The following is a 25796-nucleotide window of genomic DNA, read 5'->3' as shown; positions in this document are numbered from 1 at the left end:
ATTTCGTGTACGGAAGGTCCTGACCTGCCACAGAACAACGAAATACCCAGAGTGCCCATGATCAAACAGCAAAATGCCTCGCAAGTTGAGGCCTCAGGTGGGGGCCATGGTATGGTGATCTAGACCGTTTATTTGATGAGTTCTGTGGTGAATGGACCACAGTCCAAAGATCTACCAAATTGGAGGGTCCACCTAAGATTTGGATCTGGTTCATTTTTGGGATTGCGCACTAAAATGAGCTGGCAAAATGGATGGACGGCGTGGATGTAAGGCACATACATCCGGTGGGGCCCACAGGGATCGACTTGCCTTGTTAGAACCCCAGCCACCGAAGCCGCGCCCCAGGTTGGGTGAAACGCGGCCGAAGTCGAAACACGTCCTCAATGGGTAATTCTGTCATTTCAAACAACCTAACACAAGGCCATTTTCGTAATTTCAACCCCAGCTTCTCCCTCCCAGAATCCAACCGCCTGTCTCCCCTCCATTAAACTCCCAAACCTCCCTTCCTCTCTCTCCTTCCAAAATTCCCCTCCAAAATTCCCAAACTACCGCCGTCTCCCCCACCCGAATTCCCAAGATACCCTCAAAACCCTCCCAAAACCCCTCCCTCTGATGGCCGATCTGCTCTGCCCGTTCGACATCTTCTCCGACGAAATCCTCTTCGCTATTCTAGATTCCCTCTCGGAATCCCCTTCCGACAAGAAATCCTTCTCTCTCGTCTCCAAATCATTCTTAGCCGTCGAATCCCGCCACCGCCGGTCCCTCCGTCCCCTCCGCTCTGATCTCCTCCCTCTGATCCTCGCCCGCCGCTACCGCGCAATCCAGCACCTTGATCTCTCCCTCTGCCCCGTCGTCACTGACAATTCCCTTTCCGCCATCTCCGCCGCCTGCCGCTCGTCCCTGTTGTCCGTCGACCTCTCCAGGTCGCAGCTCTTCACTCATGCCGGCCTCGCGAGCCTCATCTCTAATTGCGGATCGCTGGTCGAGATCGACCTCTCGAATGCGGAGGGGCTCACAGACGTCGGTGCTGCTGCGGTCTCGCGGGCTAGGAACCTGGAGCGGCTGCGGCTCGCGCGGTGCAAGAGCCTGACGGATTTGGGGATCGGGTGCATCGCCGTTGGGTGCCGGAAATTGAAGTTGATCTGTTTGAGGTGGTGTTTGGGTCTGACTGATCTTGGGGTGGGGTTGATCGCAGTGAAATGTAGGGAGATCAGGAGCTTGGATCTTTCCTATATGCAGGTAATCTTTTTCAGGCATTCGGTTGGATTTTCTATTTGAATTTCTTTTTTCCTGTTTTGTGGGTTTTATGTGATTTATGGAATGATGTTGAGTCGATATTGTGTTAGATTGAAATTGGAATTGTTTTTACTTGAATGGGTTTTGCGCGATTTATTGGACGGATTTGATTTATGTTATTTGGATAGAAGTATGTTGTTGGGTTTGATGGGATTGATAGAATAGATATGGATTTGAATCTCTATCAACATACATGTAACTATTCAATTTTCTTGAATTTTCTTTTGAGGGAAATATAAGGTCCTTTGTAATTTCTGTTACACATGCAAGTGGAGCTATGGTTAAGGCGATCTGAACTATTTATATCCCATGGGTCCCATTACGAATGAGATGTGCTTGAAAAATCTACCAAGTTGAAAAATATGAAGTCCTTTGTAACAAGTATGCATTGAGTGTGGATTGCTGGTTGCTTTTTCCCAACCATCCATTTTCTTCATTCACAGGTGACCCACATTGAACAGACCAGCTGATTTGAAGTGGCCCACAAAATGAAAAACCCAGATTGCTGTGTATCCACTTGTATAGGCACTTTGGAGAGCGTCTGAAGCATGTCTTGTCTAGTGTGTCTGGAGCACATGTGTTGTCTATCGTAAAATAACAAAATCTTATTTTGTATCTGCTGTTGATGTGTTTCTAAATGCTAACACTCCATGTGTAGCAAACTAAAACCACAATCAATGTGTACTGTAGGAATTCTACTTGATTTTTATAACATATGATTTGAACGGTTTGGATCGCTGGCACTGTACATTTATGTCAGTTCCCGACAGAAAGATCATCATCCCAATATGGATGGAGCATGACTCCAGGTGTTATTGATGGAATGATCTCTCTGTTCGATCAGTGGCCACTAGCATGGCTCAGAAGTAATTGTAAGAGAGTGGAAAGAGGGATCTTACATATTCAACCCTAGCTGTCAATTGCGCGGCCTTCAAATGCAACTGGAAATAATGTAGGCCAATGGTGCATATTCAAAATCGAGAAATCTAGTGTTTGAATATCTGGGATTCTTCAATTGATATGGTTACTGTAGCATTGAACATCTACAATATGGCTCATCAGATGGATAGTTCAGGATTCACCATCCATAAAACCAGGTGTAAAGATGAGTGGGAATGAACAGGGACTGATTAGTCATGCAACAATGTGAAAGCTCATGTAACTTAAACTCTGCATTCTATTCTTGGCTGTGAAATACTAAGAAAGTAGCTATTCATATGATTAAAAGTAGAACAACACTCTAAGCGTATTTTGTTTTACGATCTAAGTCTTTGCTTAATTTGATAAACCTGTGGTTCAATAAAGTGAGAAATTTATTTCTAGACTAGGTAGGCTGTTGAGCAGCTGCTCCAGTCTATTTTTTTTTTTTCCTCTTTACTTCTCTGCATGTGGTTTTCATGGGTACCTTTTGTCTTAGAATCTGGTACATGGCTTCTATTTTTATATGCAATCTATTTAGTTATAGTTGCATCTATATGTATTTTTGTGGCTTTAATCTGAGTTTTCATTTCCCTTTTCCATGTTTTTTTCCTTAATTAATGCATTGGCCGATATTCCGCCTGGTGTTCAAACTTTTACCTGGATCGCCACAGCCGATGAAATTCTCATGATCGATAACCTAAAGAAGAGGAACATTGTGATCACCAACAGAGGTATCATGTGGAGCAACTGGAAACTTTTGATCACCTATTTCTGCATTGTCATAGAGCTTGGGAAGTTTGGTTTCATTTCTTCAAAGTTGTTCGACGTTTGCTGGATCTTTATTGGGCTGGTTCATCAAGTTATTGAGGAATGGACAGCTGGTCCTTTTCCTCCCCATGTCAATGTCATATGGAAGATGGTCCTCTTTGCAATATTTTGGGAGCTGTGGGGAGAGAGGAACTCTAGGATCCTCGACGATAAGGCTGCATCATTGCCCTCTCTAAAGAGCTATTCAAGTGGGCTTTTCAAAAGGTGGAATTAGAGGGGCTTCAGTGACCTCTTTATTTGGGAACTGGCACTTTATTGTTGTTGGGGGTGGGTAATTCTGATTTGGCTCTAGCTATAGCTTGGGGTTATTTCTACAAACCCTGCTTATTATTGTTCTTTGTTTGGAGTGAAGAGAAGGTAAGAGGGAAAAAATCAAAGAAAACAATAAATTGTGTTTGATTGGAGATTTTGTGAGATTGATTTTTCTACTCCATTTACTTGGGTAGAAAAGAAATGCAACATTCTTCAAATTCTTAATTGATAGGAAGGATATTCTTTCTTCTAGATCAGTTCGTTGGTTTGATGGCAGCAGTTCTGATCTGTATATTTGATTTTTTATTTTTATTTTTTTTTGCTTGTTGAAACTATAAAGCTGAAGGGCTGAACAAATATATCATTTTTTTTTTCCCATCTAAAAGGAAAGTTATCACTCTTTTTATTTGAAGATGTAAACTTTCATTCCATGTACAGGAAGAAAATGAGTTTACTCTCCATGTAGTATGTTCTGCATCCTTTGCTCTTGTGTCTATATCGTGTTTCTTGAAGTTGACGGTTTGGGATATGCCTACATATATGAATGTTCATCTTTAATATGTTACTGACCCAATAATTGTTAATTTGTATTCTTTATGTTTTTGTATTCTGCAGATCACAAAGAAATGTCTTCCATCTATCTTACAGCTACAGCATCTTGAAGATTTGGTTTTAGAAGGATGCCTTGGTATTGATGATGAAGGCCTTACAACTCTCAAACAAGGGTGCAAATCCTTGGAGGTACCTATTATTAGTCAATCTATTTTAGTATTGAACAATCCATTGACAATTTGACATGCCTTTATTTTACCAAAAAAGGAAAAAGTAAAAGATGCTTTCTTATTGTGGTTGCCACCAAATATTTCTTATTGTGATAAAATTTCAGCATGTGCTAGGTCGGGTTTGGGTTCTTTTCCATCTGGATAATTATTGTTTATTGACATTGGTTGTGCCTGTAATCTCAATTGTGGGAGTAAATGGCTTAGAAAACCTTTATTAGTTAGGCATGGATATGTGTATGCACCAGATCGGGTTCCGGTTCTTTTCCATGTTGATAAAGGATTGTTCATAGACTTTGTTTCCCCTGTAATCTCAATTGGAGGAAATGGCTTAGAAAACTGAATTTTATTACGTAGGTACGTATATGTGTATGCATACAAAGGGTTTGTTCTAGATCTGGTAAAATGGAGAATAACATGGATATGCGAGGGAACTGCAGTTCTTAATTATTTTAATTTTTTCCCGAATGAAAACCCTCGAAACCCTAAAGGAGCCAGATCAGGCTGATGCGCTCTTAGAGACAGCCTGTGCTTGGCCCGACAGAGACAGGTAATAGTCTTAGGACTGGGTGTGGCCCCTGGGTGTAATATTCCAGCCTAAGTTTGGCTGAAAGCAGGCCATGCCTGAAAGCCCAATGGGCAAGCCCTGCTCTTTGACAGCCTTGTCGGTGTCATCGAACATATGGTCTATCAGATTCGGATCCTTGAAAAGTTGAGTACCTGATTCCAATACTTGGATAGTGGGATAAAGGATGAAGGATCCCCCTTTCTGAGACTTCCAGATCTACTATGGTTTTGAACTCTAGACATGGTACTTGGAATTTAAGGTCAATCTAACCAGTTGGGTGAGAAAATCAGCATGGGCTATTTTCACAGAAGTCATCTAACATTATTATACTTTAGAGTTGTTCTTACCTGTATACTAAGGATTTTGGATTTGGAGGATCCGCTGTGCCTGATCCTTGCCATACTCGGTTTAAGTACCAATACTCGCCCAACTTAGCAGGTGCTCCATAACTTATATGCTGTAATGCATATGACACTGATATATACAGATACAGATATAGAGAATAAGATGTAACTATTGAACAGCATGTACTGTTATAGAACATATATGACTACATGAACACTGGTATATTTTCAAGTCATTGAGTGTTGATTCCTTAGCATGTGTTCCGAACTACTAAGTGAATTGAATTGATTCATGGTTCAGCAGGAATCAGTTCGCCATTTGCTCCCAAACAAGGGATTTGATTTGACAAATTCCCCAACTTCTAAAAATTCACTAGATTCCATGTGGTCATTTGGAGCACCAAATCCTTATTTAGCGAAATTTGATGTTGTTAATTCAGCTCATATGACTTGAATTTTTAAGAGATGCTAATGAGATAGTCAGAGAGATCAGATTTTCTAATTTTTTGACCTGAACTATGATTCTGGGTTTGGATTTCACTTGAAAGTTAAATTCATTCATGAACATTCTAGAATTTACTTCCTGAATATTCTGATTTCACAATCTTTGAGTGTTCTATATGGGCTGTTGTAAAATCACATTAAATTTCCTCAAAAGGCGTGGGTGGAAATTTCGCATGGATGATGTGGACCTTCAGAAACTGAGTGACATGTAGGGTTTTCGAATTCATCTAATCATCATCTCTAGAAACTGATTCCTTGGAACTGCGAACACAATAAATCTAGTCAATCCTAATGAGCGAGAACTGCATACCATTACTAAACATACAGTTCTATCGAGGTATTACATGATCCTCAAACAGAGATATGCACAGTATCCGGGATTTTCAGTTTGTACAAGTGGAACCCATGGTTCTGCAATCCAGACTATTGCTCTGATGGGCTTCACCGGATAAATCATGCCCCAAAGGTCTCCCAAATTGGAAGGTCCTACCGTCCAATCTTTAGCATTTCTCAGCTGATTGTGGATTGTCGTACTTCTTTTTCTGAACTATTATTCATTTGCAGATCACCAATCAAAGGGTTAGGATTGTCCCATTGAGGAAATTTTGGGGGCATGTCCCATCCACTTCTCCCATCAGATCAATGGTTTGGATCACCCAATCATTGAACCCACCTGTACGAACTCAGGACCCTGGCATATAATATATATAGTCAGGTTGAGGATCATAGAGTTCCTCAATTTATATCATGCTTCAATTTCTCATATTTTGATGGTTCTCATGGCATATCATTTTCCAACAGACACTCAACTTGTCAAATTGCCCAAATGTGAGCCACAATGGTTTGTCCTTGCTAGCAAATGGAGCTGCATGTCTACGCCAACTTATTCTAGCAAATGGCACCCCTGTAAGTCTGTAGTTCTTTTACGGATTTCTGCAAGAGCAATGCCAAAGATATTCACATGAGTTCGGTCGAGAATGTCTTCATGAAACAAATGTGCACATGGCACGAGGCCCAGCCATTCATAAAGCATGCCCCCATGAACATGCCTTGGAATCAAGCAGGTCCAGTCATCAGGTGTGCCATATGTACAATGAATATGGACCATTGGTCAGCTCATATTTCACTGTCTAGTTTCATCTTACATGTGTGACCCACCTGATAAGTGAACCGACCTGACTTTTTCGTGAATGCATGTTCCAGGTGGGGCCCACATGATGAAGGGTCAGATCTCATGCACATGCATGATGCTCATATGTATGCCTAGCATACCATTGTCGATTGTGTTCATGTAAGTATCCTTGGCAGAACTCTCTGTATCAAAGGAACGTCAAGGATTCACACAGGCTGTTGTTTTTGCCACTCTTCTTAAGTTCAGATTACACATGGTCTGTTCGATAGCTTACAAAAGCTCCCCAAGCTGCAATGTATCAAATTAGATGGTTGCCATGTTATGTGTTCTGGACTGAAAGCCATTGGTGATGGGTGTATGTCACTGAAGGAGCTGAGTCTAAGCAAGTGCTCAGGAGTGACGGATGAAGGTCTCTCATTCCTTGTGATGAAACACAAGGAGTTGACGAAACTAGACATCACATGCTGCCGCAAAATAACCCATGTATCCATAGCCAGCATCACAGCTTCATGCACCCGCCTAACTTCCCTCAGGATGGAATCGTGTAGCCTGGTGTCAAAGGAAGCGTTTGTCTTGATAGGTCAACGTTGCCGCTTGTTGGAAGAACTGGACCTCACGGATAGCGAAGTTGATAATGAAGGTTTTTCACTAATGACCTACCCTACTTGATTTTGAGTTTACTATGGCATGTGTGCTTCATGGAGTTCCATGAAATGTGCACCCAAAAATTTGTCCATGAATGTGGCACCAGGACGATTGATCTGTTGGGATGTCATGTGGATGGGCTGTAGCCCAATAAACATAACGATCAGAGAATATGATGGCCATCTGATCAGTGGCCTGAAAAGGGGGTGCTTAACTCAAGAAACGAGCAACTGTCCACATTCAACTGGAAAACTCGCAACAATTGATGGTCAGATTTGTGCTGCTGTTTCTTTTCCTTCTTTCTTTGGCTTATGGCTCATCCACATGGTGGTCCACCAGATGAAGTAGCCTGATTATCGTACACATTTGAAAGAGTTTGGTGAGGACAGCACGTAATAGAACTTCTATTAAACGTGCATCGTAAAACTATTTATTTTAAAAATTATCAATCCATGTGACTCATATTTTGTTTGCATATTCAGGTCTGAAGTCCATTTCAAGGTGTTCCGAGCTTTCCAGTTTAAAAGTTGGAATTTGCTTGAACATAACTGACGAGGGGCTTTTCCATGTTGGTTTAAGTTGTCCAAGACTTAAAGAGCTTGACTTGTACAGGTTTGTGAATTTTCACCATCTCGGCTGTATCTTGATTTTGCAGTCTTGCTATTTTCTATGGATGGAGGTCATTGAAACATTATTTTGATTTTGGCATGAGGGATCAGTTGAGTTGACTCAACTAAGTTGAATTTTAGAATCAGGTAAGAGTCCAATGTTTATGAAGACTTGACCAAGTAGTCAACTCAACCCAACTCGGGTGGACATCAAATAAAGTCGGCTTTTTGAACTTATGGTAGGGAGTGAACAAGAATAGCTAGCGTTGTTGAACCCTTAACCAGGGAATGTCTTGCAAGACAGCTTATTCTGCATTAAAATAATGAAAGACCTTAAGCAATTGAGCTATGCTAAGCTTACATGTGTAGACGTCAACTAATGCCCACATCATTGCTATGCCAATGTGGCCCATAGGTGCATTATCCAAGCCATCCATCATGTGGACCTCAACATGTAAATGCTACTATTGAAAGATAAAGGTGGCCCACTTAGTAGCTGTGCCATGATATTGGAAATAAGTGGACGGTAGAAAACTTGGGCTGATTTTTTCAAAAATGTACTGGTAAAGTATAAGATATGTAAAATATCAAAGGAAGTATATGATGGGTATGTACATACTATAAATAGCCATATGGATGGATACATGCATATCTGTTAAGATCTCTATAGATCTCCGACCTCTTTTACATGTTCCCATCATTCTTAATGAAGCATGGACAATGCAGTTTCCACAATGCAGTCTCTTGTAAATAACATGGTATCAGTGCCTATCTCTGATCTGAGCTGTTGATCGATCGTATTCCTCATTTCTGATTGCCAGGTCCACTGTTTACATAAAATCTATACCGTCCATGGGGATTCTCAGCCCTTGTTGCCGGTGTTCTCTGTACTTGACTGCAGCCATAGTCTTGGCCTAATCATTGCTGTTCACCTCACCCGCCAGAAATCCATCCGTGCATGCGTGCTGTCATCCATCTATCCCCGTGCATCATCATCCATTCTAGCACCTTCACTAGCCCCTACACGCCTCCAGATCTCCTCTACAGTCTTTTACAACATTGCTCACCCATTTTTGACTGCTTCCTCATCTCTACCATCTTTGTGAAGAGTCCATTGGCCAGCCTAGATTGCCCAAATTTTCCGTAGCATCAACTTGTTGCTAATTCCATCGGCGACCCACCCTGACGCCTGACTTGGTTGGCGACACCACCCGGCTGCCAATTCGATCAACAACTCATTCGGTTTCTCCCCTCATTGCCAATTTGACCAGCGACCCACCCTACTGCTTGGCTTCGTCGACGAAACCACCTACCTAACTACCCGATTGATCGGCAGCCAACCATTGACCCGCTATTCTCGTTCCTTTGATCCTTAACCAATCATCACCATCAGATTATTTTTGTCCAGTTCCTGTCATTTGTTTGCTCGAACCACCTCTACTTTTCATTGCACCAGGATTCATAAGCCCACCGAAGACAGAATCACTGAAATTTGTCCGGATCTTTATAGATCTGTCAGGATGTACCGTCTTGTGCTGACTTGAGATCTGGCGTCGTCTTCTCTTGAACCGCACCTGCATTGGATCGGCCACCACCTCAGACTAGCACCGTTAGAACCCGCCATCACTCGTCGTCCACCTCTAGTTTTAACCACCATCTCCATTTTTTCCCCTCTTTATCATCACCACTACCATTCGTCTCCCGACCTTTGTTCTTCACTGCATACCCATCTTGCCCTTCATTATAAGAAAAGGTAATGCAAGGGCATTTTCACACCAGACTTGAGTGGGGTTGCCTGTGAGGGTGCAGAGGTACACTCGGGGTGGGCAGCTCGTGTGAGGCAGTACCCATGTGATTTGGGGCCTACGAGGGGGGTTCGGCCGAGGTCCTAACCCAGTGATGTAGGGCCTAGGCTATGAGATAAAAGGATTAATTTGCCATGCTCTAACAGTTCGAGCTTTTAGAGCAAGTGGTTAATTGTCCTGCATCAAATTGGTATCAGAGCGGGATGTCTTATGTTTGAGACTCCTCACCGGGGGTGATTAATGCAGAGGCATTTTCACACCGGGCTCGAGTGAGGTCCCCTGTGGGATGCAGGGGCACACTTGGGGTGAGCAGCCCGTGTGAGGCGGTACCTGTGTGATTTGGGGCCCACGAGGGGGGTTTGATCGAAGTCCTAACCCATGCGATGTGAGGCCTGTGCTATGAGATAAAGGGATTAATTCGCCATGCTCTAACAGTTTGAGCTTTTAGAGCAAGTGGTTAATTGTCGCGCATCAAAAGGTTGAATACCGTTTACTAGAAACGAGTTGTCATACCTTCATGCGACAGACTCTCATTTGGTGCTTTGTGCGTGCACTAGAATTTATGCTCCCTAGTGTAGCATTGCTCGGCTAGCATTGTTGCCACCAACCATGACTTGCTCAGGTTCTACATCGGTTGTTCCTTCATTCTAACCTTGAAAGGTTAATTTTGGGAATTTTTGTTTTTCGTGTGAATATTAGGTACAAGAGAAAAATGGTGTTGCATTTTTCCTTTTTATGGTTCTCTGTAGGTGTACCAAATACAGTGCACTTGCTTCCATTTGTGTAGTGTTGTAATGGGTCTCCACTTGTGATGGCTCCTTTTAGCAGTTTGCTACTCATTACTGCATCAACATCATTATTGTTGAAGCCTACTCTGATTTGGATCTCTCTCGAACTTTTAACTGGGATTAGTGCCATCACTAGTTTGATTCTAGCGCCACTGGAAGAGTAACGATTGAGATCCCAACCACCAAAAGTGTGATTCCATGGTAAGATCAATGGTTAAAATCCAAGCTACCAGAAATGTTGCTGGATCATTTGCTAGTCATTGAAAGTGTCAATGATTCACATCCCAATAGTCATTGAAAGTGCCTACCCGCCTCATGGCACTCGTTGTTGCGTAGTTTTCGTCATCACATTGATGTAATAAAGTGTTCCCATTGTCATTCTCATCAATGAAATAGACAACATTTACCACAATCTAACCTCTAAAATAATGTAGACATTTGTTCAATTAATTGTGGGCGACCTGACTAGTGGACCGGCCTGATTCTGGGGACGAGGAATCTAAATAGTGGTTACCCTTTTGATGGATGGCTTGGATATCGCACCTGTGTACCACACTAGCATATGTGGTGGTGTGTGCATTAGCTTACTTGCAAAGCTTAACAAGAATTTGGTGCAACCTGGTTATTGAGTCAATGAGATCTCGACAAATTGTAAAGAAATTAAGAGGAATAGAACTTTTATTGATATCAACCTTTTCTCTTACAAAACTTAAAGAAAAACCACACTTACAAAAATATTTGAATGAATAACTCCTACACCACCACCTCCCTTATATAGATCATAAAGGAATTCTTGATTGAAATATCTACAACTAAGAGAATCAATCACAATTTATTACAAGTTAATCTAATCTCTCTTCATATGGCAAAAGCCTTATGAAAAAGCAAACATGAAAAGCAATCAAATCTCTAAATTTAGTCCATATCTTCAATCATATAAATTACACCCTCATCACATATTTAAATCATCCCTTCATATCTCCCGAAAATAGTAAATAATAATTCTCAAATATGTAAATAATCAACCCAAAAATCAGTACATGTTGGGCCTATGATGGGCTATGGGCCTACATTTTGTTGGGCCAGACAATGGGCCTAAGTTTGTTGTGGGCCTACATCAATTCTCCTTGGCTTTGAAAGAACTCGTCCTCGAGTTGGAAACCAATCTCAACCTTTAGACTACAACAAATCATGTTCTTCTTTGATATAAGTTAATGATGCAACCCTAAGCATTGAATCGGCATGACCTTTTTTGGAGTCCACTGTAGATGATGTCTTTTTTCACTTGTGCTTTTGTGGGTGCCAACTTCTTTGTTGTGACTTTAAAGTTATTCGTGGATCATGAAACATTTGTCCCATTTTTTGTGCCACGGTCATCTTTTGCAAAGATGTTTTAATTTGAGTATTGAGACCTATTTGCATGTCCGTGACTATCACTATCATTGGATCCATCACTTGATCCATTGGTGAATTAAAGTCCAACGTTAATGCATCGATTACTTCAGATGTCAACTTTTCCGTTGATTCTGTGGATTGCTTCATTGTTTTCAAAATTTCTACTTTAATTCCGGATTCTTTGTCACGTTCCAGCAATCGAAGGATTCGATCATTGGTATCTTCGTAAGCTGGGGCCGCCCATTGTTGGTTAGGACCTTGGCGGGGACCTTCCCCTACGTGTTCGCATGTTCCAACTTCAGTCTCTGAATTCCCTTCACACCGGAGCTCCCTCACTTGATTAGTGAAATTGCCTACCGCATGCATGAGTTGATCTACTTGTTTTATGAGTATGCAGATCAATTGAGCTACTTGTGCGAACTCTTCCTGTGTCACCTCTTCCGATGCCATTAGGAGATGACGTAGAGTCGAAAAATTCCCAAAGACGACCCACTCTTATGCCAAAATGGTGCAACTTGGTTATTGAGTCAATGAAATCTCGATACCCAAATTATAAAGAAATTTTAAAAAAATATACTCATAAGAACAATAGAGTAGAGAGGGATAAAACTTTAATTGACATAAACCTTTTCTCTTACAAAAAGAAAAACCACACTTAGAAAAATATTTGAATGAATGACTCCTACACCACTACCCCCCTTTTATAGATCCTAAAGGAATCATTGATTGAAATCTTTACAACTAAGAGAATCAATCACAATTTATTATAAGTTAATCTCATATTTCTTTGTATGGCAAAAGCCTCATGAAAAAACAAACATGTAAAGCAATCAGATATCTAAATTCAGCTCATTTCTTCAATCATATCAATTACACCCTCATCACATCTTTAAATCAGTCCATCATATCTCAAGAAATGAAAAAAAAAAAAAAAAAAAAAAAAAGGAAAGAAAGAAAGAAGTAAATAATAATTCTCAAATTTGTAAATAATTGGCCCAAAAAATCAGCACATGTTAGGCCTACGGTGGGCTATAGGCCTACGTTTTGTTGGGCCTAGATGGGCCTAAGTGGGTCGTGGGCCTAGGTGTGTCATGGGCCTGTATCAAAATCATTCCCTGCTAGCTTGTATTGAGAACAAGTAAACATTATAAAACTAAGCGACTAACCATATCGGAAGTCCCATCGATTTCTTGTTTTTATTGTTAATTTTTGTGCTCGTAGTTGATCTATTCAAATAGAAACCTGATGCATGGTCCACATCTAAGCCATTCACATCAAGTAGAACACAATAACACAGAGTTTTGTAGTTTTATATGTACTTGATGTATCCATGTAAATCTGAACATCAATCCAGACCATCCAAGTTGGTTGCCCCATTTGGCATGGAGCATAGCCCGCAATCATACTGAGTGGATGCTTCTAACTGTCCAGTTGGTGGCCATCAAATTGAAGATTAAAAGGAGATTGGCCAGAGGTCCAAATTCACTGGGTGAAATTCCGATGATTTTCAGTTATGCTCCATCTACAGTGGGACCTGCCATCTGGATGGTCTGGATCTTCCTAAATGCATGCCATGTGCAATGTGGTTGGGTTGCCACCATTTGCAGTGACATCGATACTTTCTGCATACCTGGACTTGAAGTGGGACACTGCTCAGTTGTATTTTCAACATGGCTCTAGCTTTCAACATTTCTGAGACAGCAAAAAGTTCTGTTCTGTAGTTACCTTAATGTGGTAGGTTTTTTTCCTGTTCAGATCTGTGGGAGTAACTGACACCGGCATCGCAGCAATTGCCCATGGCTGCCCCAAGCTGCAGATGATTAATCTAGCTTATTGTAAAGAGATCACAGATGATTCCTTAAGATCATTGTCGAAATGCTCAAGGTTAACTACACTTGAAATTCGTGGGTGCGCTCGTATTTCATCCTCAGGCCTCTCAGCCATTGCTGTGGGTTGTAAGGAAATCGCAAAGTTAGATGTAAAGAAGTGCTACAATATCAACGATGCTGGAATACTTCAACTCGCTCGCTTGTCCCAAAATCTAAAACAGGTAGCCCTGCCAACCCAACTGATCCCCCCCCCCGTATAACCTTGAATCTGATCAAGTGGGACCATGGATAGGTGATCCAGACCTTTGATCTTATGGACCCAAAACATGGATGGGCCATTCGTCAATGTTCTACCAATTTGGAAGATCCTGATGATCTGTATCTTTGGCAATTTTCTGTTGAACATGGACAATCGTGGATTTTCTTTAATTGTCAATGTTTCGGCTACCAGTCAAAGGGTTAGAATTGTTCAATCAATGAGAGTTTTACGCCATTCCCCATCAAAGGTGGAGCCCATCAGATCAGTGTCTAAAATCACTGATAAATATGACCCCATCGGCAAACTCGATGCAAAGGGATCATAAGCATTTCATTAGGCTCCAAAGAGGAATTGCACGATCCTTGACCTAAGGATATGCATTGTATCCTTGGGTTTTTAGTTGTACAAGCAGGACCCAGGGTTCACTCAGTGATCCAGACCATTGATAACACAGGCCCAACATAGGATGGATGATGCCCTTAAAATCAAATGGACAATCCTAATACTTAGATTTGTGGCCTGCAAATAGGCAATCCATAAAAGAAATATGGCAATAGTCCACATTCAACTGCAAAAATGCTAAAGATTGGATGGGCCTGATCTTCGAATCCGTGAGATTTTCACAAATGATTATTCTATAGCACATCAATAGCCTGGATCACTGAACTGTGGGCCGCACTTGTCATCATCATCAAGGCCTTATCCCAACTAATTGGCATCAGCTATACAAATCCTGTTATGCCATTCTGCTCCATCGCAGACCATATCCTCAGTTAATCCATAGCGTCTAAGCCGCTGTGGGTCCCACTTGTACAAACTGAAAATGCCATTTATTCCCTCTGGGGGATGCCATATAAGTTCATATTACTCTTCTTTAGGACTACACCTGAAATATCCACCTGAATTTGATCACGTCTGATATCATTCTTTTGCAGATAAACTTGTCTTACTGCTCTGTAACGGATGTGGGGCTCTTAGCATTAGTTAGCATCAGCTGCCTACAAAACATGACCATCTTGCACCTGAGGGGTTTGACTGTTAATGGTTTGGCGGCCGCTCTGTTGGCATGTGGGGGTCTAACAAAAGTGAAGCTCCACATGTTCTTCAGATCCTTGCTTTCTCCTCGTCTCATCGACCACATAGAAGCCCGTGGCTGCTTATTTCAATGGAGAGAGAAGCCTTTTCAGGTATGATATGCTTGCCTTCACCACAAAGGGGTCTTCTAAATCTCACACACACATAGTAACCGAGCTCATGCCTGCCTCTTCATGTCATGTCCTAAACATTGCATGGTTGTAGAACATCTGAGCTTACTATCAGGTGGCACATAGTGTTGCAGATGCCCTCGAAATGGATGGACTGATATAGATAATAAAAAAAGAACTTCGTTTATTGTCCATTTCATTTTGTACACTCTTGCCCACATAATGATGCCTATATGGTGAGGGGCCCACCTGATGGATAGCTTGGATGTTCCAAACTTGTGCCATGTTGGCGAATGTCATGTACCAGGATGGTTGGTGGAGTGTGACACGTATGGAATTTGTTAACCTTTTATATGAGAATCCCCCAAGCCGAAACACCTGCTTGTCTTTTTTTGCTTGTCTTTGTGGCTCTCTGCATCCTTGATGTGCCGCTTCGGCTCTTCAGATACCTTAAAAGTAGTGACAGTGACTAAAGTTGGAAGTTTTGATGTGAGAGGCTGAACACTGAGGAATTATGTGCTACGCTGGAAGTTCATGACAGCCACAAAACCACAACATGCATGTATCTAATATCCAAACTGCTTGCGGACCTCACATTCGATGGATCATAATGCAAATACCATGCCAAACAGAAGCCCCTAACCGTCTGTTGGTGGCCATAAAAGATACTGTTAGAGAAATAGACAACGGTCCAAATTCAACAGACAAATGTCCATTGATCGGAGGTTGGGAATGTTAGGTCCATCTGGATTTGGGACTACGCCCCATTTATAGCAGGTCACACTATATTGCTGTTGATAGTGGGGCACACTATATGGACTGTTTGGATTGAGGTGCACGTATGCTACACAGTGCATCTGGATGCATGTTCATGGATTAGAATGCCCTTCCAGCATATCAAATGATTCCTTGCCACCATTTTTGCATCGTTTACATGCTTCTAACCATAATTTAAGACTTGTAGACTCAAAACTTAGCTTGATTTTCTGTTGACTTGATCGGGAATAATGTAGGGGTATTTTCACACTGGGCTCGAGTGGGGTCGCCTGTTGGATGCAGGTGCACACTCGGGGTGGGTGACCCATGCGATTTGGGGCCCATGGGGGAAGTCGTGTTCGAGACTCCTTACCAGGGGTGATTAATGTGCGGGCTCAAGGGGGGTAGCTCGTGGGATGCGGGGACACACTCGGGGTGGGCGGCCCATGTGATTTGGGGCTCACGAAGGGAGTTCGGCCGAGGTCCTAACCCATGAGATGTGGGGCCTGGGCTATGAGATAAAATGATTAATTCGCCATACTCTAATAGTTCGAGCTTTTAGAGCAATTGGTTAATTGTTCTGCATCAAATTGGTATCGGAGCGGGAGGTCTCGTGTTCGAGACTCCTCACCGGGGGTGATTAATGCAGGGGCATTTTCACACTGGGCTCGAGTGGGGTCGCCTGTTGGATGCAGGGGCACACTCGGGGTGGGTGACCCATGCGATTTGGGGCCCACGGGGGAAGTCCTGTGTTCGAGACTCCTTACCACGGGTGATTAATGCGCATTTCACACCGGGCTCGAGTGGGGTAGATCATGGGATGTGGGGACACACTCGGGATGGGCGGCCCATGTAATATGGGGCCCACGAAGGGGGTTCGGCCGAGGTCCTAACCCATGAGATGTGTGGCCTGGGCTATGAGATAAAGGGATTAATTCGCCATACTCTAATAGTTCGAGCTTTTAGAGCAATTGGTTAATTGTTCTCCATCAGGGAACTCATTGCCTTTTTTTTTTTTTCCTTGAGATGTGTCCAGTTTTTCTTGGTCTCCTAGATAGTTGACCAACTCAATTTTTCTCTTGATTTTTATCAGCTTTCTATTGAGTTTTCATTTTATTTTTTTTTTAAATTTTTAAATTTTTAAATTTTTAAATTTTAAACTTGTGCATTTATAATGCAATTTGTATTTTTAATTATTAATAACTAATGAGTTATCACTTTCGAATCAATTCAAGTTTACGGCCCACTCTTCGAGTGAACTCGAATCAATGAACTTTCAAGTTGAGTTGAGTTTCCACCTATTTGAAGGCCATCAATCAAAAGGCTAAGAACTATTATACTGACTTTTGGAGCATCCTCCGAATCAATTCAAGTTTACGGCCCACTCTTCGAGTGAACTCGAATCAATGAACTTTCAAGTTGAGTTGAGTTTCCACCTATTTGAAGGCCATCAATCAAAAGGCTAAGAACTATTATACTGACTTTTGGAGCATCCTCCATCCAGAGTGGGGCCCATCATTTCAACCATCTGAAACATTAAGCCATGGGGCCCATCACAGAACCTTGTACTTCCTTTTCAAAATTTTATTTATTTATTATTATTGTTATTATTTTTATCTCGTTCATGTGATACCTCCTTTTCAATTCATTTGTACCTATGATTGCTTATTGTCAACCTGTGATTATTTAAAATTGACCTTTGATTTGTTACTACTCTTGCCATGCTATTACAACCAAAATTTTGGATGGTATTGAAATATGTTTGGATGAGAATTTGGACGTTTTTTTGACAATCCTGACCCTATGCTTTTCCCCTTGTCAGGTTGACGATGTGGACCCGAAGGAATGGAAGTGCGGGGCCCAGTTGCCAAGGTTGGGAGGGACGCAAGAGGAATAATAGGGCCCCGACACAAAACCGTAAAGCGGGGCCCCTTGTTTTGGTGATCCATACTGTTCATTTGAGAGGCCAACGGTCGATAAAGGGATCCCCCAATGGATTTGATGATCCTCCCTACCTAACCGTTGGCTCTTTCTTGTTTGTTTTTTGTTTTTTGTCTCTCTAGTTTTAGGCTGCTGAAGGGTCTAGGATCCTCCAAACCCAGGAGATTGCATGGGCATCCTCCATATATGGTGAGGAGCATCAGATCCACCCACGGTCAAGATGATCAAGATTCATCTTGTCCATAAGACGTGTCTATGTAAATGATTCAAACCAAAAAGTCAGGTTGTTCCAATTCTTTTACTCTTGGTGGGCCACAATTTCGGAAACAGGTTGATGGCGTTAAAAGGAAAAAAAAAAAAAAAAAAACAATGTATATGATGATTTCAATATCAACTGTGTTAGTCTAAATTGATTTACAAAATCAAGTTTGGGTGGCTGATCATATTAATCAATTATTCTAGTCACTGGTATTAGGCTAAACCCTTGAAGGCCATTGATCATTTTTTAAGAATCCATGTCCTCGTTTAAAAAAAAAAAAAAAAACTGATTGATGGCTCAACTCAACATGATTTACCCAAAGGGCTCATATATTGATGAATTAAAGTAATGTATCTTCATAGTCAAAGGATAAGCCTAATGCGAAGTGAAACTCTTCCCATTGAGGCTGGAAAGGCAAGCGAAACAAAGGGCTTTCCAATGAGGAGAAGCCTGAGAGAAGCGCTTGGCAAGGGATACGAGGCCTGTCGATTGGGGGAATAGCCGCCCCAGTGATTTAGGGAAATGATTGAGCGAAAGCTGGAGTTGGGTATTAAAAAAAATAATAATGAATGTAGCCAGTATTAAGCATATTAAGAAGAAAGTGCTCTACTGTGTTGTACCCGTTTGTAGCCACTGTCATGATATGACACCGAGCCTGCCTATAGATCTCCTCTTCCCTGCAAGCCAATTCAAAATGGTAATGTTTGACTTTGCTTCTTAGATCTAGTCAATATGTACACATGCATGCACACCCATTGACGCAGGGAAGGACGTGTTGAGGTCGAGCATCGTCTTCCTCGAAGGGATAACTACAAATTCACATAGCTTTTTCGGACTCCTTACATAGATATCTTGAATCCAAGAAAACAAGAGAATAGAAATACATTCTAGAAAATTTGAAATTTTATTAGTAGATAATAAAAATGGATTGTAGTAATACCAAACCTTGGAGGAAGTTCCAAAATCAAACTCTAAACTCAAAACTCTCTAAAATTTGTAACTTACTATAATAGTAAATTTACTATTTATAGTAACTATCCTATCTAGCTTAAAGTATGTAGAGTTATAATTAAACTAAAACTTACTATAAATAGTAAAAACAGAAATAAAACGAATTTTCAACCGTCGATCTAATGGAATCTCAAAGTGCTTAGAAAAATTAGCAAAATAACGTGGTTAAGCCAGATAGGTCACTTACTATAAATAGTAAAAACATAAATAAAATGGATTTTCGATCATTAATCTGACGGAATCTCACAAATTCAGCATGGGCAACCTGGCATAGCCGGCTTGATTTTTGTAGTAACTTCTCCTACCCCAAAATCATATATGGTACATCGAGTAACTTATTCCGGTTTAAGAGATACACTTGTTGTAAGGTTCTGACGGTTCGAATCACCTCAGCCTCTGATTAGGCATTCTCTGGTCCATCTTAGACATGAAAGTTTCTATAGTTCAAAAGAACTCGTCCTCTTCATGCTTCGATTCATGATACTCCATCAGGCTTGCGACGTTGAAAGTACGCGAAATTTCCATGTCATCCAGAAGATCAACAATATAAGCGTTGTCATTGATCTGTCAGAGGATCAATACCGGTCCAATCTTCTTATTATTCAACTTGTTGCAAGTCTCAGTTGGAAATATCTCCTTATGTAGATAGACCATAACTTGGTCGCCTACCTCGAATACCTTTTGTCGATGATAGGTTGTGCGCCCCGTAACGATACATGCATCAAAAGTTAAGACCAATTTACAGTTCACCTTCTTGTGGTACAACCATGTTAGGAATGTATTGGTGCCATGCCCTACATCAAGACCTCTCCACTTGGAAAAAACTCATTCTCGAGTTACTAAGGGACACTCATAGTATTTAAATAATTTGTGGCGCTGATGTTTTTCAGCATTTTCCTTGTACCTTGCATTAGGCTCTTAAGCTGATGTAATACATGTACTCATGCTCTCTTTGACTTGACCAGTATTGATCAGTTTCTTTACTTGTACCTACAAAATCTTGCATCCTTTTTGATCGTGTGGCCAATTAGGTAGACTTGCCTCTGAGACAAGATCAATATGGTTTTGTATATCTCGTATGTGAGGAAATTTATTAGGGAGTTCATCAAGTACAATCACCTTAAACTTCTGCAACACTGGTTTTAAATCCTTTAGGATGTTCATAAGTTCCATATATTTTTCATTTTCAACTAATGCATCTACATCTCCGGTTTCCTCAGATTGTTTAACAAAATTTCGTTCGGTTTTAAGAGACCATCCCTCCACTTTAAAAGTCTTGGGTTGGTTTTCCATTCCCATAGTGACAATGATAATTTTTTTACTGTCTTTAATAAATATAAATACGTTATCCTGACCTCTATGCGTAACATCAATATTATATTGCCACGGTCGACCAAGTAACATGTGACAAGTTTCCATGTCGACTACGTCACACATTACTTCGTCCTTATAATATTTACTAATGGAAAAGGATATACGACATTGTTTGGTTACCTCTGTTTTAGTAACCTCGTTGATCCATCTAATCATGTACGGAGATGTGTACCTTTATGTTTTCAGTTGTTATGTTTTTAGTTATTGTTTTTTCACCATTGTTTTCGACACAAGATTCTTACTGCTCCTGATATTGATGATTACATTACAAACTTTTTAGTTTACAATGCACCTCGTTTGAAAGATATTGTGCCGCTATAAATCTATCTCTACCTTTGGCATGTATAATGGCTTCCTCACGATCAAAGTGGTGCCTGCGATTTACAATCATCGGGTGATGCTCTGTGGAAATTGGGGTTGTGTCGTACAACGACCACGGGTGGTTAAACATTGCCTTGGGGTCGGGGTGGAATTAGCGCATTCGCAGTACGGTTGAAGGTTGCTTGTAGCTATTGCATAGTCAACTGACTCTCCCGGTGGAAAGCTTCCATTCTTTCCAATAGATAATGAATCCCTAGATTACCGTCCAAATAATTTTAGTCCATACCTTCGTTATTTGTCATCGGTCCGAAGAGAGTCTTCGCTCTGATATCAATTAACGCAGGGATGGGCGTAATGAGGTCAAGCACCGTCTTCCTCATAAGGATAATTACTCCGAATCCAGCTTTTCTGGACTCATCACAGAGATATCTCGAATTGACAAGGGAAAACAAGAAAATAGAAATAAATTTAAAAAAATTTGAAATTTCATTATTAGATGATAAAAATGAATTTAAAATAGTTTAAATAGTGATACCAAACCTTGAAAGAAGTTTCGGAATCAAACTCTAACTCAAACTCTCTAAAATTCGTAACTTACTATAATTAATAAATTTACTATTTCTAGTAAGTGTCCTATATGGATTAACCACGTTATTCTATTAATTTTTCTAAGCACTTTTTATGTTGGACACAATTCCTAAAGCTTAAAGTGTGAAGAGTTATAATCAAACTAAAACTTACTATAAATAGTAAAAATGGAAATAAAATGGATTTTCGATGGTTAATCTGGTGGAATCTCACAAATTTAGTGTGGGCAACCCTACTGTTACATGTTGGTTGGCTAAAGTAGCTTCTCCTACCCTAAAATCATATTTGGTACGTCGAGTAACTCATTCCGGTTTGCGAGATATACCTACTGTAAGGTTCCGATGGTTCGAATCACCTCTGCCTCTGAACGGGCCTCCTCTGGTCCATCTTGTGTTAAAGATTCTTGAATCTAGACCCTTGTGTCAGAGATTCATCGCATCTTACGCCCAATAATTATAAATGCATGGTGACCCATGAATAAGCTATCTTGAATAATAATGTTAACAATGACAGTATTCCATGTTTTTTTTTTTTTTAAGAAAAAAAAAAAAAAAAACCAACAAGTTAATTTTTTAATATACTACATATGTAACTTGTCCTACTTCATTCTTATATGAAAATCTCACAGCCATTTTTTCCCTTCTTTATCCAAATATGTTCCAATTATATCCACAAAATAACTATTATTTATATATTATTGGACCAAAAAAGAATATATTCAGGCTATTAATTGATGCAATAGCATGTACTCTTGTTGTCGAATTTCCATGTGTCATGTCACACAGAGACAGCAATATTGATGTGATGGTACATACTAGGAATCGTCCAGCCACCGAAAATCTCCCGCCGTGGAAGAATTTCTTAATGCTTTTTCTTTATCGGCCACTTATTTAAGATTTCTTTTTCATCCAGAAGAGTTTATTCCGTGGGACCCATAATATCAATGGTTTGGATGACTTAAAAAGCTGGCTTCTAGATTTTTGTCTAATAAAGAAAACCATCCTCAACAAAATCCAAACCATTCACCTGGTGGGCCCGTAGTGGACAGGGCATTAATGAAAATGATAAATTCATACATTTTCAGTCGTTGAATGATCACTTAATTTCGTCTTAACCCCTCATTCTCAAGCAACAGTCGAACTTTTATAATCCGTTTGATCAATGCTTTTTAGTAAACGGGTGGGCTCTATGTGATGGAGACAGGGATGGCCCACCTCTATTTTATCTGTTAAGATATCCTTTTGATGCTGGAAATACAAGACAGATGATCCAGTTCTCCTACGGCAGTATAAGTTATGGTGCTCCTATTGCATGAAGACCATTGGAACATCCAATTGGTTGATCCAGACCGTCTACTTAGTTGAGCACACTTTTTAACGAGCTACATTGGAATATCACACTGATTGGATGATCCTATCCATCCAGAAGTTGCATTCTTTTATTATAGCCATTGAATTTCCCAGCAATAGATGGATGGTTAAAATTTTCTACTGAAAATGAACCTTTGAAACCATTGCCAATCCAGGATGATCTCTAACGGATTGATCAAATGTTGAAATGTTGATTAGGCCTATTTTTTGCATAATCAATCCTGACCGTCCACTTTACAAGCTATTGATGGGATGGATAGAATTGTAAGATTGGTGTAAGTTGTAGCCTATAAAATCTATTATGGCCTAATGCATGGTCTTGATTGATCGTTTGGACTGTTCAAGTGTCCAGATGTAGCTAGGAGCACTACAACTTAAAGTGTTCTCGGAGCACTGGATCATTGTCCACATTAAAGTGGGATTTTTACCACAAAATTCCTCAAGGATTTGTATTTCACCAAAGAGTACCTCTAGGAACAGATAAGACCAGGCAGTGCTTTCGCAGACTTCAAATTACAATAATGCCCTTTATTTTATTTTATTTTAATAACAAAGTGGACGATGACAATTATAGCCCCACGTGGTATGTGTCCCATAGGGGTGCACACGGGTCGGCTCGGTCTGGGGTGAAATTAGAACCGAACCGTTCCATACAGTTCTAGGATTTTTGGAACTGAAACCGGACCGTTAGCACCCTAGAGCCGAACCAGAACCGGACTATGAAAACCGGTTCAGTTTCAGATCGGTTTTACAATTCTGGGCTTTTTAAAATCCAGCCCAATTGCATGTTTTATTTTATAATTTAGCCCATATTCATTTGTGTTGTGATCCATTTGATGAATGGTTTATATATTGTGTATGGTGTGAAAAAATACATTTATGAAAACAATCAAATGGTGTATTGTAAACCATAAATCATGAGTCAAATATACAACTAAAATATATTGTAAACTCATAAAATAGTTTCAGGTTCAGTTCCACGGTTCGGATCCACGGTTTGGTTCATGGTTCAGTTTGGTTCGGTTCTACATACCCCTAAACTGGAACTGAGCCGAACTAAACGGTTCTTTGGTTTTTGGAACCGGAATTGAAACCAGTGCACTCTAGAATCGGACCAAACCAGACCGTTCGGTCGGTTTTGGTCCGGTTCCATGATTCTACCAGTTTGATGTGCACCCCTAGTGTCCCACGTTCAACCCATCCAACATTTGCACACCAATATTATCATTTTATGAACCAAAATAATATGAGGCCCTCGCCAAATGGGCCATATATATATATAGTAATGGTCTCCTGCGCACTGTACCGCAGGAGACCTTTGTGTGCACCGTGCTTATGTACTATAGTGGGTGGGCTGGCATGGTTCCATGGCGATGTGTTAGTAAAATCCACTCCAACTATTAGGTTCTTGATTGAAATTTAACTAAAAGGACAAAGGAACAGACAACTTTATGGTTTACGTAGGCCACACTAAGAGAAACAGTAGGAGAAGGATCGCCTATTGTTTAATTTTTACAGGGCTCACCGTGATGTAATGTGTGAAATATACTCCAACTATTAGCTGCCACTTAACAATACATTCATGGCACAAAACTTTAGGCCCTTAAGTGATATATATGGGCCATACCAAGTGAAATTATTTGGACGGTGGGTATTCCCTTCACTGTTTCTGCTTATATGGCCTAGTTGAATTATTAATGTGGGTGATTTTTAAGCCCTATTAGTAAATTCTTATCACACACCTTATGATGGGAGTGGATTTCACATACACGCCAAGTTAGGCCCACCCCATTAGTATATATATACCATTCAAAATATCTCAATTCTAGTATAGTTCATCAAACAATCTTATCCACATGATTTTTATTTTTTTTTAATCATCATGGTGGGGTGCATTCATTGGACGGATTAGATGTTATACAAGTATAACATGGGTAGCACGAGTCCTAACTTTCACTACTTCTAAACTAAAAATTAAATGAGGGCATTTTTGTAAAAATTCATCCTAAAAAAGCACCTCCTTTAATTTAATAATCCTCTAGGCGGTATTTGGTAAGAAATAAACTATAGACTCGTGGAAGTTTGCGCAATAAATGCCATTAAAAACTCAGCTATCATCATTGTATTCGTAGAGCTATGATAGGACCACACCTGATCATGTACAGGCCACACATGTACCAGGATGGCACGTGGGTTCGAGATCCAATCCACATATCCACTTAGTGGGTGGGCCTCAATATTGAACTTTAGGGGTCGTTTGGATGCTTGTAAATTTTGTAGCCGTAAACACAGGTTACACCTGGAAAGAGTTTTAGTTATAATCGATTTACGTGCTATTATGTTTGACTTTTAATTAGTAATATGTTTATAGGTAAACAGATTGCGTTCAGCTAGTTTATAAAATGTTTACAATAAATAAAGTATTCATACTAGAGAGTTTGGGCAGTGAACCTTTCAACCTTTCAAAACCTTTAAAAATCACGTAAGAAAGACTCCCTCTTTTTTTTTTTGAAAGGCACCAAGAGGACAATAAATCATACATACACTAAAGGGATTGGATATCTTTCACCCGTCAAAATAGGCCCCAAATGCAATCTAGAAGTTTTTAATGTGGAAGTCTCGCCCTTCCCTTGCATGGTCCATTTGACAATGGACGAGCTAGCTTTTTATGGCCATAAGAGAGCATCAATGAAAGTACATGATAGATAAATTAGATGTACCATACGAATTATGGTGGGTCCCACATATTATGAGTGTATATTAACCATTGTGTTCTAACATATATAATGCCTTTTTAGTAATAAAGTCACTAAATGTTGTAATATGTTTACGGCGTATAAAAGCTTTACAGGCGAATACATGCATCCAAATTGCTCCGTAATGTGATTGCCTGTAATCCCTTTACAACTTAAGGACTTAAGAGGCATCCAGACGACCCTCAGGAAGGTTTTTCTCAAGCGGAGTATGTGAGAACCTGACTCACAGTGCAACCCTTATTGTGGTACCCACCTTGATGTA

General features: G+C 40.5%; 1 protein-coding gene across 1 annotated transcript; it reads left to right on the top strand.

Moving 5' to 3' along the window:
• Window positions 1-358: 358 nt before the first annotated feature.
• LOC131253476 (F-box/LRR-repeat protein 3) lies at window positions 359-18281 on the top strand. The gene is made up of 8 exons (XM_058254477.1): window positions 359-1239; window positions 3913-4038; window positions 6294-6398; window positions 6871-7264; window positions 7752-7881; window positions 13621-13915; window positions 14889-15140; window positions 17737-18281. Exons 1-8 carry the CDS (start codon window positions 613-615, stop codon window positions 17809-17811), a joined length of 2004 nt encoding a protein of 667 aa, XP_058110460.1. The 5' UTR covers window positions 359-612; the 3' UTR covers window positions 17812-18281.
• The last annotated feature ends 7515 nt before the right edge of the window (window positions 18282-25796 follow it).

The sequence above is a fragment of the Magnolia sinica genome, chromosome 8 (genome assembly GCF_029962835.1).
Source record: "Magnolia sinica isolate HGM2019 chromosome 8, MsV1, whole genome shotgun sequence".
Taxonomy (NCBI): Eukaryota; Viridiplantae; Streptophyta; class Magnoliopsida; order Magnoliales; family Magnoliaceae; genus Magnolia; species Magnolia sinica.
Note: the sequence above shows the minus strand (reverse complement) of the source record. Positions and strands in the feature narration are given on the sequence as shown.